The sequence below is a fragment of the Myotis yumanensis genome, unplaced genomic scaffold, assembly GCF_028538775.1.
Source record: "Myotis yumanensis isolate MYYU_CA2020_CCGP unplaced genomic scaffold, mMyoYum1.0.hap1 SCAF_3, whole genome shotgun sequence".
Lineage (NCBI taxonomy): Eukaryota > Metazoa > Chordata > Mammalia > Chiroptera > Vespertilionidae > Myotis > Myotis yumanensis.
This window is the reverse complement of record NW_027223754.1, coordinates 120,336,222-120,353,333: the sequence shown is the minus strand read 5'-3', so window position 1 is coordinate 120,353,333 and position 17,112 is coordinate 120,336,222. Positions and strand designations below refer to the sequence as shown.

The following is a 17,112-nucleotide window of genomic DNA, read 5'->3' as shown; positions in this document are numbered from 1 at the left end:
CATCTTAACTCTCCAGATCCACACATTTTAGGGATATGATGGATCTTAGACATATAGTTCACACCCCGTTTTACAGTTAAGAAAAGTAGGGCCTATAAGTAAAGTGATTTTCCAAGGTAACACGAGCAGAGTGGCAGAATGGAAACTAGAAAGATATAACAACTCACTTCTCTTGAAAAACAGTTAAGGGATGGCTTTTCCTGGGTAAATAGACAGATGTCTCATAAGTGAAATATTTTAGGGTGCTTATTTGGCAGTCTAACTAACATTTGGTAGCCATATGTTGAATGTACTGAAGGGGGCGACTATCCCGCAGGATGAGAAGCTGCAATAACGATCCTGGGAGGGAACAATCAGAGAGCCTGGGCAGAATGAACCAGTAGGATTTGATGAATGAATGAATGTGAATACTGAGGAGAGACGGGAAAATGTTAGTCGCATTACGAGGCAGTGTAAACTGGTTAATGGTGGTGGGGGAGAGTAAGTAGGGGTAAAGTGAAAATTATTTTAATAAACACCAGAAGGCTGGGAATAAATATAATTCACATCACTCTTACATTCTTGGTTTAGAGACACATCTTTAAATTGGTGGACGCAGTCACCCTCTTTGCATGGCTCCAGCAAAAGAAGCGCGACTGCGATGCCGCACAGGAACCCCGGGTTGCGTGAAGTACGGCGCAAGTGTCCGGCAGACTCGCCTCGCTGCGGGTTGGACTCAGACAGACCACGTAGCACAGTACCTGGCACATCGCAGGGGCCGCCTGTGGACACCAATTTCCGCCCGCGCTCTCCTCTCCCGTCACAACCACCGCGGGAAAGCGACCTACACTGGCCTGGGTCTCCCGCGACACCGGCGTTCTTCCCCAGGGCTGCGTCTCAGACCCAGATCCTATGACGACCTCAGGAGCCACATTTCGCAAAAACTACGGGTGGGGTCAGTGAAAGCTTTCCGCGGACAAAGGGTGCCCTGCGGCCGTGAGCGCGCCGCCAACCCTTACGGCTACTCCCCTCGGCAGCGGCGGAGTAACGGGCCCGGCCACGGCAGGGGTGGGGCGACTCTAAGGGTCGGGAGGGCTGCGTTCGGCTCTCCGGGCCTGGCCGGTCCACTTCCTACGGAAAGCAGGAGGAGACAAGCGCCGCCTCTCCTCGCTCCCACCTACCGCCGCTCTCCCGAGCTGGCGCCGGCTCTGCGCCCCCGGGGCCGCAGGGGCCGCGCGTGGGGGGTGTGTGCGTGTGGACGCCCCGCGCCCGTGACTCAGCTTCCGCGGAGCCACCGCGGGAGCCTGAGTCACCCTCTCCCCCGGCCCCTCACCCGCCTTTCCCCGGAAGGCGCCGGAGGCCTGCAGGTTGCAGAGCGGCGGCCCCCGGAGGGCGCGGGGCAGCGAGGTAGCTCCGCCGAGGGCGGAGCTCGCGCGGCGGCCAGGCTGGGGGCGGGGCTAGGTGGCTCGCGCAGGGCGGGGCGGTGACGTCGGCGGGCGCCCGGGGCCGCGCTGTGGCTGTGGCTGTGGCTGTGGCAGAGGCGGCGGCGGTGGCGGCGGCGCCGGGGCGGCGGCAACAGCAGCAACAGCGGCAACGCTAAGCCGGTGAGACGGCCGCCGCGGGGCAGCTCGGCAGTCGGGCGGGACCCACAGCTTCCCGGCTGTCGCTGGCCCTGAGGCGTTTTGCCTTTTCTTGCCCAGCGTCTTCCTCAGGGCCCTGGCGAGGCAGGGCAGCGCGCCCCCCGGGGAGGGGCGGAGCTGTAGGTGAGGCTTCAGCCCCCCCTTCTTGTCCTCGCCTGGGGGATCGGGAAGTCTGGGGAGGGGCGGACCCCACCCCTCCCCACCCCCAACCCATCTCAACCCACCTTCACTCACCCCAGCCCACCGGCGGGCTCCACCCAGCCAAGCCCGGGATTGGGCGGGAGCGGGGACAGATGTGCGGGAGCCCGGGGCCGGCGGGGTGGGCGCTTGGAGGACCGAGGTTGGAAGGCTTGTGAAACGTGATGTTGCGGGCGAGGTAGAGGAATTGGGGAGCCCTGCGGAGGTTGGGGTGCGGTCAGGGTGGACCTGTGGGTTTGGGCGATGGATGTAAAATGTTGAAGAAGAGGAGGATTCCTTTTTTCCTTCTGGGAAATTGTAAGATGGGCGATGAACGGTTGCGTTTCAAAAGGAAGATGAGCTGTGGATGTTACCTTTGAGGCAGCTGGAGAAGCTATGGCACTAGGTCTCACATTCTTGCTTTAGGGTTTTGGTAATTTTCCCTTTATTTTCCCTCTCTCCTGGCAGAGTGGGTCGGGGGTCGGGGAGGGAAGAGAATTCCTCCGCGTTGGCTCGGGATGGGTAAATTGTGAGCGTGGCTGGGTTTGAAGTTTTACACTCTTCAAGAAGAGTGAGATCTCGGGTTAAGACCATTTCATTCAGGTGGCAGTATTAGGGAAATAGGTCTCATGACACTTAGATCCTTAAAGGTGTTGCCTTCCAGGCTTTTTTCTTTGCCGGAAAGATCTCTTTTTACCACCTCATTTACAAGCTCTATCCTGGCCCCTAAAGAGAAGGCCTGAGACTCAGATGGTGGCTTTGGAAGACACGTTGTTGGGTACAAAAATAGTTGCAGGTGGTTGTGGTTGACTGCTTTGGATGGATAAAATGAACAATGTGATCAGTTCCCTCGGAGCTAATTATATGAAAAATGCTTAAGTGTTTTAAACACATCTGTCCTTTACAGCTTGTTTTACAATAGACCTTGACATTTAGACATTTTGCGTTCAACACAATTATTTTTACTTCTCAATGGCAGATTTCTTTATTAGACACTTTCAAAATAAAGAGGAATAATTTTTCTTTTTCGGTAAACCCTCTCAATTTCTCAGAATTGTTCCTGGAGTCAAGTGCTTTAAAAATGCTCTTTAATAACATATTGGGGGCATGTGTCACTTCATAGGGAGATATTTCTAAGAGTAAACAGTATTCCATGTTCTTCACATCATTGTTTCACAACTTAGCACATTAAATCAGAATCTTCTTTTATGGTTTCCTGCACCCTGTAAGATTACAGTATTCACTGACCTTACCTATCAGTCTGGTAAGCTATTTCTTGCTCAGAAACAGGTCCTTTGATGGACATGTATTATATGATGGATGGAAGTAGGCATGGCTCTCAATAATTCATTTATGGAGGAAGAGAAACCGTCATGAAATGGAATTTAAGCAGCGACTTTCCCAAGGCTTACTCAATTTATTTGGGAACATAGCCAGAGAAATGCTTTCATGTAACCCAAGAGAGAAATATATAGATGTCAGTGTCAGTAGTTGCAGATCATTGCCTTTTTTAACATGCTTACTTAATGAGCAGACTATTATCTTCTAGCAAATACTTCTGCTTGAAGAGACTTATAGGAAACAGAGGATATAATAAGCATTAAGAGAGAAAGGGTGTGGTCTAATTGTAATTATAAATAAAATACTTAATTAACTGTATTTAGACAGATTAAATTGTAGGTTGGTAGAATGAATAGTTTTGATTTTGTGTTAGTTAATTAGAAGGAAAAATTAAAATTCACATAACTAGTTTTGGGTTTTAAACTATACTTTGATTTAATTGGATACACATGGGGACAAGTGTGAAGATTCCAGCTGCAACTTTATGTATATTGCTAAACAGACATTCGCATGGCCGACGGCGAGATGTGATTCTTCTCCTTGTGGGAATGAAATCATATGATTTGGGGACAGTGTAAAGGTAGAAGTGATCTGTGTCTTGTTAGACTTTCTTAGACCTGAAAAAAAAACTACATTAAAAAAAATGAAATTTTTTATTTCTCAATTGGGGTGACATTGGTTAATAAAAGATATAGGTTTCAGGTATTTAATTCTATACTACACTATCTATATATTGTATTGTGTGTTCACCACCCCAAATGAAGTCTCCTTTCATCACCATTTATCCCCTAATATTCCTCTTCTACCTCTCCGCACCCCCCTTTCTTTCTGGTAATCACCATACTGTTGTCTCTCTACGAAAATTTTTTTTTTTTATCTCTTCACCTTTTTCTCCCAGCCCCACAACCCTTCTCTTCTCTGACAGCTGTCAGTCTGTTCTCTATCTATGAGTGTTTTTATTTTGTTTGTTCATTAGATTCCACATATGAGTGAAATCATATGGTACTTGTCTTTCTCTGACAGGCTTATTTCACTTAGCATAATGCTCTCCAGGTCCACCTATGCCAGTGATGCCGAACCTATGACACGCATGTCAGAGGTTACACGTGAACTCATTTTTTTGGTTGATTTTTCTTTGTTAAATGGCATTTAAATATAAAATAAATATCAAAAATATAAATCTTTGTTTTACTATGGTTGCAGATATCAAAAAATTTCTATATGTGACACGGCACCAGAGTTAAGTTAGGGTTTTTCAAAATGCTGACATGCCGAGCTCAAAAGCTTCGCCATCACTGATCTATGCTGTTGCAAAGGGGAAGATTTCCTTCCTTACGGCCAAGTAGTATTCCATTGTGTAAATGTACCACAACTTTATAATCCACTCATCTACTGATGGGCCCTTGGGCTGCTTCCAAATCTTGGCTATAATACTGTAAATAACACTGAAATGAACATAAGTGTGCATATATTCTTTCAAACTAGTAAAACCCCTACATTTTATTTTTCAAGAAATATCACTTGCTGGGCTTTACTGCGATATCTTTATTGAGTCTGCTGAAGTGTTTTATTTTATTTTTTTCCATTACTAAAGTCAGACAAGTATGTCAATCTGTTAATTAAACATTAATACTGGAAACAAAATAATAGCAACAACAGCTCTTTTTCTACACTACATTTATGCTTTTAGAAGTAGTATAAGGCCTATTAAATGTGTATTTTACACATACTGAATCAAAAACATTGATGGAGAAAGACCAGATAATGAAATATTTTGGTTAATCAAAATAATTACTACATCAATTATCAATTTTCAGAGAAATATAATGTAATAAAGTAAACAAAATATAGGCTATGTGGAATAATTTATTTCTATGGATCTTCAATATGCCTTCAGTATGTCTTGGGGCGTTGTTTTATTCATTTATTCATTTAACAGTTATCATTGAGTATGGTTCTGGGTGGTGAATAAGCTGACAAAAATCCCTGCCTTCATGGGTCTTCTAGATGTCTTCTGGGGAAATGAGGAATGCAGCAAAGGAAATTGATACGAGGCATTGAGTTAGAAAACCAGAGGAGTGTGATGTACTAGAAAGGAAGGAAAGAAGTTTTCAAGGAGGAGGGAATAACTGTCATTGTTTAAAGATGTGTCAGAGTGTTGGATAAGAGATCTGCTTGATTATAGTGTCTATACTAGAGAAATGACTAAATGCTTTTCAGTGTGAGATGAGACAAATGTTCCTGGATTGATTAAAAAAAAATCATATATATTTTATTCTTTATTCTTCTCAGAATAAAATAGGCAGCCTGGGAGTATATACTTTTACTGCACTAAGGACTTTGTTGTTATTAATCTTATATGTACTTATTTTTAAAAAAATAGGTAATTCATGTTGCAAATCAGAAGGTATAAATGTGTACACAGGGAAAAGTAAGTCTTTCCTGTCCCATCCAGTTATTCCTGAAGATGATTTCTATTTCCAGTTTATTGTTTTTCCTAACCAGTGAAATTTTGTAAAATAATATTAACTATTTTAAAATTGCATAAATATAACAAGTATTTTATCAGGTTTTTTTTTGTAGGCTTAATATTTTTTTTCATGATTTAAGGCTAGCTGCAGACTTTTTGTTTTATAACTTTGCTTTATAGCTTTATTGAGAGATAATTTACATATCATATAATTCACCTCTTTAAAGTGTACAATTCAGTTTTGTTTGTGCAACCATCATGACAGTCAATTTTAGAACATTTTTATCTCCCTGTTCTTTAGCAGTCACCTCTTGACCTTCGGTTTTTACTTATTGTTTTGCATATTATGTGGGAAGCATGTTTGTGAAATACTTTGTTACCAACACCTGGCAATGAAGCCATTTAGTGCATTTTTAACATTCTGTGATTGAATAGAAGCCTAGGTTTGTGTAAAAGTCAAATTAGATAATGTTTTACTTGGTTGAGTGAATACTTGTGAAATGATTTGATTATCTAAGTGTCTTGTTTTCATTATTTCTTCATTTATCATATGTTTATTAAGTACCCTTTGTGTTCCAAGCCCTGGGCTAAGCCAGATGGATTTCATGATAATAAGGGTCAGGGTTCTTTATTCTTAAGGAGTTTCATACTAGTGGGAAGAGGAAAAGTTAACTGGAGTTTGTGGTCTTCAGTTGGTGACATACACAGTTTTCTACATCAGCTCATGGGATGGATCCCTAAACTGGTTTGTGGGAAGATCTAATATGAAATCTTAAGGATAAGTAGGATTTGGCCAAATGAAAAGGATGTAAACAGAAGGAACAGCGTATGCAGAACCCGAAGGCAAGAAAGCTATAGGGCAGATTAGGGGGTCTAAAAGCACTTTGAAATGTCAAGTGCCAGTATGAGGTGTTGGTATCATCCCTTTTTGTTAAAAAGTGTGTTGTCTAAAAAGGCAAAATAATTACATTAGTTTTTAAAAAGATTTTTAGAGAGGAAGGGAGAAGGAGAGAGAGAAATAAGACTTTGGCTGCCTCCTGCACACCCCATACCCGGGATAGAGCCTTTCCCGACTGGGAATCGAACTGGCAACCTTTCAGTGCAAGGGATGACACCCAACCAAATGAGCCATACTGGCCAGGGTAATAATTACATTATTAATCTGCTGAAACTCTATATGGATTGCTGTCATTTCCTATCTGACAGCAGTCTGTAGAGACTATATTGTCTAAATTTTTGAGTGAGTACTTTATTGTCTAAAACTCAGTTAATTTTCTCATCCATAAAAATGGGAATTTTCTGTTATAAAATGAGAATGTGATTGTTCTGAAGAATAAAGCAGGTGGTACTCATAAAGCTTTTCTTTTTTAAATCCTCACCTGAGAATAATCTTTCCATTGATTTTTTTTGTTGTTTTTTGGAGAGAGTAAGAGGGAGGGGGTCGGGAGGAAGGAAAGGAGAGAGACAGAGACAGAGACAGACCCACAGAGACAGATAGACATTGATGTGAGAGAGACACATTGATTTGTTATGCCCCCCTCCCCCGCCCCTCCCATGAGCCCCAACCTGGGCGGGGATGGAATCTGCAACCCAGGTATGAGCCCTTGGCTGGGAATCGAACCTGTGACCCTTTTGTACCTCATAAAGCTTTTATTGTAGAGCACCAGAGAGTTTTCAGGAGTCTAGAAAATGACACTTATCATTTTAAGTTTTTTTCTGGGAGGAAGGAGGTGAATGCCAAAAACATTAGACCAGCACTCTCCAATAGAACTTTCTGTGATGATAGAAATGCTCTTTATCTTCACTATTCAATTTAGTAGCCACTTGTCACATGTGTCTATTGACCTATGGGTAGTGTTACTGAGAAACTGAATTTTTAATTTTATTGAAATAGATTTAAACAGGCTTTGTGACTAGTGACTACTCTGTTGGGCAGCACAATTACACATTTATAGATCAATGAATTTAATATTGAACTCTAGCAATATTTTAGAATAGATTATTTAAAAGGTAAGGGGAATAGTGATCACTAGGATTCAGCATGCAATTCTAGTTTCCTAGGATTGACTTGGTTTCTAGACTGATTAATAAAGGAAATGTAGTTGTAATGTATCTAGACTTCAGCTGGATCTTTTCACCTGTCTTTGTGGAAAATATGAAAAATATGTCCTAGATTTCATGAGAACAGGGACTATCTGTCATGTGTTCTCTCCTGAGCAAATAATAGATACTAAATATTCAATGAATGAACGGATAATAATACAACTAAGTGACTTCACAACTCGTTGTAAATGGCTGTACCCAGAGATTAGAGAGTTGCTTACTGAGGATGATGGGTTTGAGGAACTGGTGTTAGATGACTCAACCATATGTGTATTGAAATGACCCAGGAAAGATGGCATAGAAGATAGTGGCCATGTGAACTAGTTGCCAGCATATCTTCACTGAAGATGTCCAGGTGGTTATTAGCTTATACTAGAGGTAGAAGACTGTTGCTGAATAGCATGAGAATCAGAGTAACAAGGATTTTACATGAGGGTTAAGGAATGATGGTCTGGAGTTGGCGTTGGAAGAAAGATGGGTACTAGCCTAATTTTCCAATGCTGGGTGTGGAATATCAGAGACTTAATAGCCTCCACTTGAAAGGGCTGCATTGAAAGGTGTCCTGGGAAAGCCAGTTTTCAGTTAAGGCAGAGAGGTAGTGAGAAGTTTTAGAAGAGTTTCTTGATAATGAAGTTCCTTGAGAGTGAATTTTTCCACCCTATTGGCTTCTTATCATCACTTGAACTTTAGAAAGTCTCTTGTCTTTACAAAAAACTCTTCTCCAACTTCATACTTTTTCTAATACTTCCTCTAAGTTGTTTTCTACTTTACTGCCAAATCTTTTTGAAAGAATGTCTACATTTGCTAGACATCTCCATTTCTTCACCTGCAATTTTCTTCTCAACCTATTTCTGTCTTGTTTCTGTCTCCACAGTTTTACTGAAAACTTTTGCTGCAGTTAGTAACGGTTGCCTATTGCTATGCAACAAATTACCCCCGAACTTATAAAAACAGCGAACATTTATTGTTTCATAGTTCTGAGGGTCAGGCATCATCTAGATGAGGTGTGTCTGATTCAGGGTCAGTCATAAGGCTGCAATCTAATTGACTAGGACTGCAGTCACCTCAAAGGTGACTTGGGGAGAGTCTGCTTCGAAGCTCAATCATGTGGCTCTTGTCAGGTTTGAGGTCCTTGTTGTCTGTGTGCTTGAGAAATCAGTCTCTTTGCCATTTGGGTTTCTGCATAGGATTACTAGCTACATGGCACTTTGCTTTTCCCAGGTTGAGAACTCTATGGAGGAGGTTGGGAGGGGAAATAATAAGCAGAGTGTTGTTGTAACCTAATATAGGAAGTGACATTCTATCACTTTTGCTGTATTCTGTTTGTTAGAAAGGAGTTACTAGGTTTAACACACACAAAGCGGTGGGGGAAGGAGGATCCCACAAGAGCATGAATACTGGGAGGCAAAGATCATTCAGAGCTATTTTCAAGATAGCCTACTACAGCAGCGTTTGACACAGTTGATTTCTCCTTCCTTGGTAAAACTCTCACTTCTTTTGGGGTCTTCAGATTACGTTTCAGGTTTTCTTCCTGGGTCTCTGGTTCTCTTTCTCAGTCACCTTTGTTGAACCTTTTTCTACCCATTCATTAAATGTTTGATTTTCTGTGGGTGATTCATCTCCTGTATTTCATATTTCATCTGTATGTTGAGTATTTGTTTTTTCTGTCTTTAGCTTTTACCTCTCTTCTGAGTCTAAGGATCAACTAGGAGGCAGTGGCCTTATCCCCTTAAAGCCTGAGAAGGAAAGTAGTGACAGTGGCGATAGAGAAGCATACAGAATTGAAAGCTTTAAAGAACACAAGACTGGGTAATTCAGTATCTGTGTGTGTGTGTGTGTGTGTGTGTGTGTGTGTTTCTATGGGGGAAAGGACAGTTGATGAAGACGGAGGAGACTAAGTTGACTCCCAGACTTTGAGATGGAAAAGGTAGGCTAGAAGCAGTGTTGTCTAATACAGTAGTCTCTAGCTATATATGCCTATTTAAATGTATAGTAATTAAAATGAAATAAGATTTAAAACTCGTTCCTCAGTTGCATTAGCGATATTGCATATTCTCAATAGCCAGATGGGACTAGTGGCCTCTGTATTGGACAGTGCAGATATACAACATTTCCATTGTCACAGAAAGTTCTGTTGCACTACACTGGTCTGCCGTTTTTTAAAGAATATATTTTTAGTGATTTCAGAGAGGAAGGGAGAGGGGGAGAGAGAGAGAAACATCAATGATGAGAGAGAATCATTGATCAGCTGCCTCCTGCACACCCCACACTGGGGATTGAGCCTGCAACCCAGGCATGTGCCCTGACCGGAAATCAAACCATGACCTCCTGGTTCATAGGTTGACACTCAACCACCGAACCACATCTGCCAGCCTGGTCTGCAGTTTTTTGTACCTACTACCTTTCCCCCAGAGAGTAGTCAAAATAATAGATGGTATTCTCCAGTCTCCCAAGAACTCTGGCTCCACAATATCCCAAGGGATTCTGTGAGTCAGACAAATCATCACTACCACCACCCAGTCATCATCAGATGTAGAACACTTCCATAATCAGAGAAGGTTCTATTGGACAGCACTGAACTAGGATGGTGATGCCATTCATTGAGCTATTAATGGCTATGGTGGGGGCAACAGGAACCTCTAGAAAGTATTGTCCAGTAGAAACATAATATGAGCCACTTATGTAATTAAAAATTTCATGACCACATTATAGAGTAAAAGGAAACTATTAGATTTTATAATTTTTTAATGTTTTTTATTTAACCAAAAACATCCAAAATATCATTTTAACAGGTTAAAATATATTTAAAAAATTACTAATGGGCAATTTTACATTCATTTTTCTTTTTTTAATTAAATCTTTATTGTTGAAAGTATTGCCTATGTTCCCCTTTCCCCCCCTTTACCCCTACTAGCTCACCCCCATCCCCTGCCCCAGGCCTTCACCACCCTATTGTCTGTGTTCATGGGTTATGTATATATGCATACAAGTAAGTAAGTCTTTGAAATCAATTGTACATTTTTACAGCATATCTTAATTCATATGCTAGGTTTTTCTCAGAAATAATTGATTTGTATTTATATTTTATAAAATTTACTGTTGAAAAAGTAGATTCACATACCCAACTAATTCCAGATGTGCTTAAAAGTTACCCAGTAACTGAATTGAGTATCAGTTTTTAAATTTAACTTTTATTTATTTTTTCAATTATAGTTGATATTCATTATTATTTTAGTTTCAGGTGTACAGCATAGTGGTTGGATAGTTATATAACTTAGGAAGTACTCCCCTGGTAAGTCTAATACTCACCCTGACACTATACATAGTTATTAAAATATTATTATTTTTTAAATTAAATCTTTATTCAGATTATTACAGTTGTTCCTCTTTTTTTCCCCCCATAGCTCTCCTCCACCTAGTTCCCACACCACCCTCTGCCGTTACCCCTCCCACGGTCCTCATCCATAGGTGTACGATTTTTGTCCAGTCTCTTCCTGCACCCCCACACCCCTTTCCCCCCGAGAATTGTCAGTCCACTCCCTTTCCGTGCCCCTAGTTCTATTATATTCACCAGTTTACTCTGTTCATCAGATTTTTTATTCACTTGATTTTTAGATCACTTGTTGATAGATATGTATTTGCTTTTCATAATTTTTATCTTTACCTTTTTCTTCTTCCTCTTCTTAAAGAATACCTTTCAGCATTTCATATAATACTGGTTTGGTGGTGATGAACTCCTTTAGCTTTTTCTTATCTGTGAAGCTCTTTATCTGACCTTCAATTCTGAATGATAGCTTTGCTGGATAAAGTAATCTTGGTTGTAGGTTCTTGCTATTCATCACTTTGAATATTTCTTGCCACTCCCTTCTGGCCTGCAAAGTTTCTGTTGAGGAATCAGCTGACAGTCGTATGGGTACTCCCTTGTAGTTAACTGACTTTTTTTCTCTTGCTGCTTTTAAGATTCTCTCTTTGTCTTTTGCTCTTGGCATTTTAATGATGATGTGTCTTGGTGTGGTCCTCTTTGGATTCCTTTTGTTTGGGGTTCTCTGCGCTTCCTGGACTTGTAAGTCTATTTCTTTCACCAGGTAGGGGAAGTTTTCTGTCATTATTTCTTCAAATAGGTTTTCAATATCTTGCCCTCTCTCTTCTTTTGGCACCCCTATAATTCGGATGTTGGTATGCTTGAAGTTGACCCAGAGGCTCCTTACACTATCTTCATATTTTTGTATTCTTTTTTCTTTTTGCTTTTCTGGTTGGGTATTTTTTGTTTACTCGTATTTCAAATCTTTGACTTGATTCTTGGGATCCTCTTGTCTGCTGTTGGATCTCTGCATATTATTCTTTATTTCAGTCAGTGTATGCTTAATTTCTAGTTGGTCCTTTTTCATATCCTTGAGGGTCTCACTAGATTTATGGAGGGTCTCACTAAATTTATTGGCGGTTTCCAGAAAATTCTTGAAAAACCTTATAAGTGTGGTTTTTGAACTCTATATCCAGTAGTTTGCTTTCCTCCATTTCTATGATTTGTGACCTGTTTGTTTGTCTCTGCATTTTGGCTGCTTCCGTGTGTTGATAGGGTGGCTTTCTGTGCTAGGTGTCCTATAGGGCCCAGTGGCTCAGCCTCCCCAATTACCTGAGGTGGACACTCTTGGTGCACCCCTTTGTGGGCTTTGTGCACAGTCTTGTTGTAGTTAAGCCTTGATTGTTGTAGGTATCAGTGGGACGATTTGACCTCCAGGCCAATTGGCTGTGAGAATCAGCTGTGTCTGCAGTGGGAGAACTTCTGTGCTGAATACACCCTTCTGGGGCAAGACTTGCTTCAGTGGGGCTTTGGTGCTCACTGAGTCTGCCCCCTGAGTGTGTCCCTTATGGATCTGAGGAGTTGTAATCTGGATGGTCCCACTGTGACCACTGGGTACACTGGCTCTTGGATTTCTAAAGAGGTGCTAATTTAGCCTCTGCCTGAGGCTACCCAGCAGGAGCTACGGAGAGATCTGCAGATTCCTCTTCTTTGTTTGGGATTTGGAGGTGCCCAGATGAGGCCCAGCACTGCACTTTACTTCTGCACTTCCACTGAGTCTCAGTGTGCTTTTCTCTTTCCTTCTAGTTGTAGAATTTCCACTCAGCCAGCCTTCCTATGATTCTGGATGATGTCCGTTTTGTCTTTTAGTTGTATTTTTGAAGTGGTTGTGTGAGGCAGCAATTTCAGGTGTTTACCTATGCTGCCATCTTGGTTTCTCCTCTGAAGTAGATTATCTTATTACTACTTTTTTATGGCCATCTTTATACTCTTGTTAAGGGATAGAAAAAGTACTTTTCCTGTTTGGAGTTAAAATTGAAGTTTTCCAGAAGGAACTTTATTAAAGAACAATGGGAGGAAAACCCAGTATCTCACTCCCCCCAATATATGGAAGACTTTTAAAAGTAAGAAACGGATTATTAAAAGCAATAAATGTTTACTGTAAAAATTATGAAATAACAGAAATAGGACACTACTTTCTTACTCTAACCCAGCAGTTCTCAACCTGTGGGTTGCGACCCCTTTGGCGGTCAAACAACCCTTTCACAGGGGTCGCCTAAGACCATCCTGCATATCAGATGTTTACATTACGATTCATAACAATAGCAACATTACAGTTATGAAGTAGCAACGAAAATAATTTTATGGTTGGGTCACAACATGAGGAACTGTATTTAAAGGACCAGAAGGTTGAGAACCACTGCACCTTTAATTGACATTTGCTGGAATGGTAGAGCTTATAAGTTATGTAGATTCATTTTCTTTTTCTAACTCTACCACAGATTGATATTGGAGAATAGATGTTATATAATGATATTTAATATCTAAAGTCATTTGGCTTTGATATCCTTGATTGCTTGACCTTCTCTCCTTTTTCTCCCCTCCCCTTCCTTTCACAAAGTATTCATCTATTTATAAACATATAATTATTTAATACATGTTATGTATAGTAGTAAGGACTGTGGATGATAACTAATGAACAAGGGTTGTGTGTTTCTGTGTATAACAACCCTATTTTCATAGAGTTTATATATAGTAAGAAATACAGACAAAACATGTAAAGAAAGTAATTATAAGTTGTAGTAAATCCTAAGAAGGGAAGAAACAGAATTGTGTATTCTCTGTAGTCCAATCACTACCTGGTTCTGCTGTGAATAATATTTACATTATCATCATATTGTAAATTATTTATCAGCTTTCTGTTTATAGAAATGTTTGTAGACAAAAGAAGACAGTTATAGATAAAAAATAAATGTTATACACCTTTACAATATGAAAATAATGGTATATGTGATTAATGGGATGTAGCTGGGTGTATTGTGTATTTTTTAAAAAAATCCTCACCTGAGGATATGTTTATTGATTTTTTACTTTTTTTAGAGAGAAGAAGGGAGGGAGGGAGGGGGAGAGAAAGAGAGAGAGAATCATTGATGTGAGAGAGAAACATTGATTGGTTGCCTCCTGTAGACACCTTGACCAGCGATTGAACCGGCAACAGATGTATGGGCCCTGACAGGCAATGGAATCCAAAACTTTTTTGGTGCATGGGGTGATGCTCCAGCCAACTGAGCCAGCCAGCCAGGGCTAGCTAGGTGTATTGAATCTTAGATTCCTCATCTTATACTGAGGTGGGGATTTAAAAGTTTAAAATTTGATGAAGAAAAACAAACAAGTTAATGTATATTAGTTAAAATTATAAAGTTAATCATCAGGAAAAGTAAAAACAAACTGTATCCCAGCAAAAATTGGGGAAAAAAGAGTTAATGAACAAAATTACCCCTGAAATTTCAACAAGTTAACCAGCTATAATTCAATAAAGAAATCCCTGCTCAACACAGACGCATGCCTGAGAGACCTGCACATTGAAACATCTCCAGTGCACATGAAACATTCTCAAGGATAGACCATATGTTGGTTCACAAAACTAGCATCAACAAGGAATAAATGGGGAGAAGAGAAAGGAGGGAAGCACAGTTGGCCTGCGTGGCTCGGCCAGCTGGGAGAGGGGAGAAAGATGGAGGTAGCAGGTGGCTGGGAGGAGCAGAGAGCTGTAGGTTGGGAGAGTGGGGAATTGGTGAGGGCAAAACAAATGCCAACTTCAAGCAGTATGACTGTACTATCTTAGGGAAGCCATGGAAACACAAGACTGGGAGATCACAGAGGTATAAAAACACCTTGTGATTCAGCACCATCTACTGGGAAATAGTAGAAAGACCTCTTCAGAGGTAAATGCATAGGCAAAGTAGGACAGCAAATACCATGAATAACCACAGTAATGAGGATGACCAGAAAGAAAATGAAATATCTCTAGAAAGCAAGCTGGAACACATGGAAACATGATAGAAATGACAGCGATTTCAAAATTGCAGTTCTGAAAATACTGAACTAGATGCAAGAAAGTATGGACAGGCAATTCAATGTGCTTAGAAAACAAATCAATGAACAAAATGAGTACTTTACCAAAAAGATTTAAATTTAAAGAACCAATCAGAAATCCTGGAAATGAAGCATGCAATTAAGGAGATTGAGTGAGTTACTGAGTTTAGAAAACAGAGCCAACCAGCTAGAGGAAAGAATTAATGATATTGAAGATATGAAGCTAGAAATGACACAGAGGGAAGAAGAGAGAGGCCTGAGCATAAAGAAAAATGAAAGAGCTCTATGAGGACTATTTGATTCCATCAGAAAAAGCAATATTAGAATTATAGGCATTCTGGAAGAGGAGGAGGAGAGGGAGCATGGGATGGAGAATCTATTAAAATAAATAGTGGATGAGAACTTCCCAAATCTATAGAAAGAACTAGATCCTCGAATCCAAGAAGCAAACAGATCACCTAGTTATCTCAATCCAAAGAGGCCCTCTCCAAGGCACACTTGGTATTAAAGCTGTCAAATATTAATGACAAAGAAAAAATTCTCAAAACATTCATGGAAAAGAAGGAAGTGACCTACAAAGAAAACCCATCAGAATTTCATCCGACTTCTCAGCAGAAGCTCTATAAGCCAGAAGAGAGTGGAAGGAAATATTCAAATGTCTAAAAGAGAGAAATTACCAGCTATGAATAATATATCCAGCAAAATTATCCTTTAAATATGAAGGAGAAATAAAGATGTTCCCAGACATACAGAAGCTGAGGGATTTTATTATCAGAAAACCTCCATTGTAGGACATACTCAATGTAGTTATTCTACCTGAAACAAAGAACATAAAATCAACTAAAAACTTACAGCATGAATAGGGATAATTTGTCACAACAAAAACATAAAAGGGGAGGGGATAAAGGTCTGAACTGGCAAAGAAGAATGAAGATCAGATGTACTCAAAAGAAAAAGCTACAGATAAATGCAAGTTTACTTTTTATAGGCCTAATGGTAACCACAAACAAAAATCCTCAAGCCAGGACCATAGCTTAAAAAAAGAGGAAATAGAGATCTAGAATACCTCCAAACAAAAACAATAGACAGAAACATAAAGGAAGAGAACCAGTGGAGGCACAGTGTTACCAGAAAACAAAATATAAAATGGCTATAGGAAATCCTCATACATTAATACCTTAATGTAAGTGGTCTGAATTCACCAATAAAGAGGCACAGAGTAGCAGAGCGGATCAAATAACAAAACCCAACCATATGCTGCCTATAAGAGACACAGCAAAGCTGTAAAGACAAAGGTAGAATCAAAGTAAAAGGGTGGAAAATGATTCTCCAAGAAAGTAACATCAAAAGCAGGTGTAGCCGTATTTATATCTGACAAAATAGTTTTTAAGATAACAAAGATAAGAGACAAAGATGGACACTTTATAATGGTAAAGGGAACACTACATCAAGAAAACATAATACTTCTTAGTATATATGCACCCAACTAGAGAGCACTGAAATATACACAGAACTAAAGGGAGAAACAGATCAAAACACAATCATAGTTGGAGACCTTAATACTCTATTGACAGCTCTAGACAGCTTAACCAAACAAAATCAATGAAGAAATATTGGCCTTAAATAAAACACTAAATGGACATAATTGACATATACAGAACCTTTCATCCCAGAACATCAGATTATACATTCTTCTCCAGTGCACATGAAACATTCTCAAGGATAGACCATATGTTGGGTCCCAAAACTAGCATCAACAAATTCAAGAAGATTAAAATTATACCTAGCCTATTTTCTGACCACAATGCCTTGAAATTAGAAACCAACTGCATAAAGGAAGTAAAGAAACACCCAAATATGTGGAGATTAAACAACATACTATAAAAAATGACTGGGTCAAAGAAGAAATAAAAGATGAGATCAAAAGATATGTAAAATGATAAAAGAAAAATATGTAGAGACAGGTGAGAATGATAATGCAACACATCAAAACTTCTGGGATGTTG

General features: G+C 40.2%; 2 protein-coding genes across 8 annotated transcripts in view; one reads left to right on the top strand and one right to left on the bottom strand.

The window, feature by feature from the left end:
* RAD52 (RAD52 homolog, DNA repair protein) overlaps positions 1-1,084 on the bottom strand; it is a 93,474-nt gene extending 92,390 nt beyond the window's left edge. The window contains exon 1 of one of the 2 annotated variants that reach the window (XM_070409502.1): positions 741-1,084. In XM_070409502.1, the coding sequence (XP_070265603.1) occupies positions 741-749 (9 nt within the window). In that variant the 5' untranslated portion in view covers positions 750-1,084. The remainder of the gene's footprint in view (positions 1-740) is intronic. The other variant, XM_070409501.1, reaches the window with a different exon arrangement.
* Positions 1,085-1,484: 400 nt separating this feature from the next.
* The window catches only part of ERC1 (ELKS/RAB6-interacting/CAST family member 1), a 503,328-nt gene continuing 487,700 nt past the window's right edge, over positions 1,485-17,112 (top strand). For 4 of the 6 annotated variants that reach the window (XM_070409489.1, XM_070409487.1, XM_070409492.1 and 1 more), the window contains exon 1: positions 1,485-1,583. The gene's annotated coding sequence lies outside the window, so the exon portion shown is untranslated. The remainder of the gene's footprint in view (positions 1,584-17,112) is intronic. The other 2 variants (XM_070409488.1, XM_070409490.1) reach the window with 2 other exon arrangements.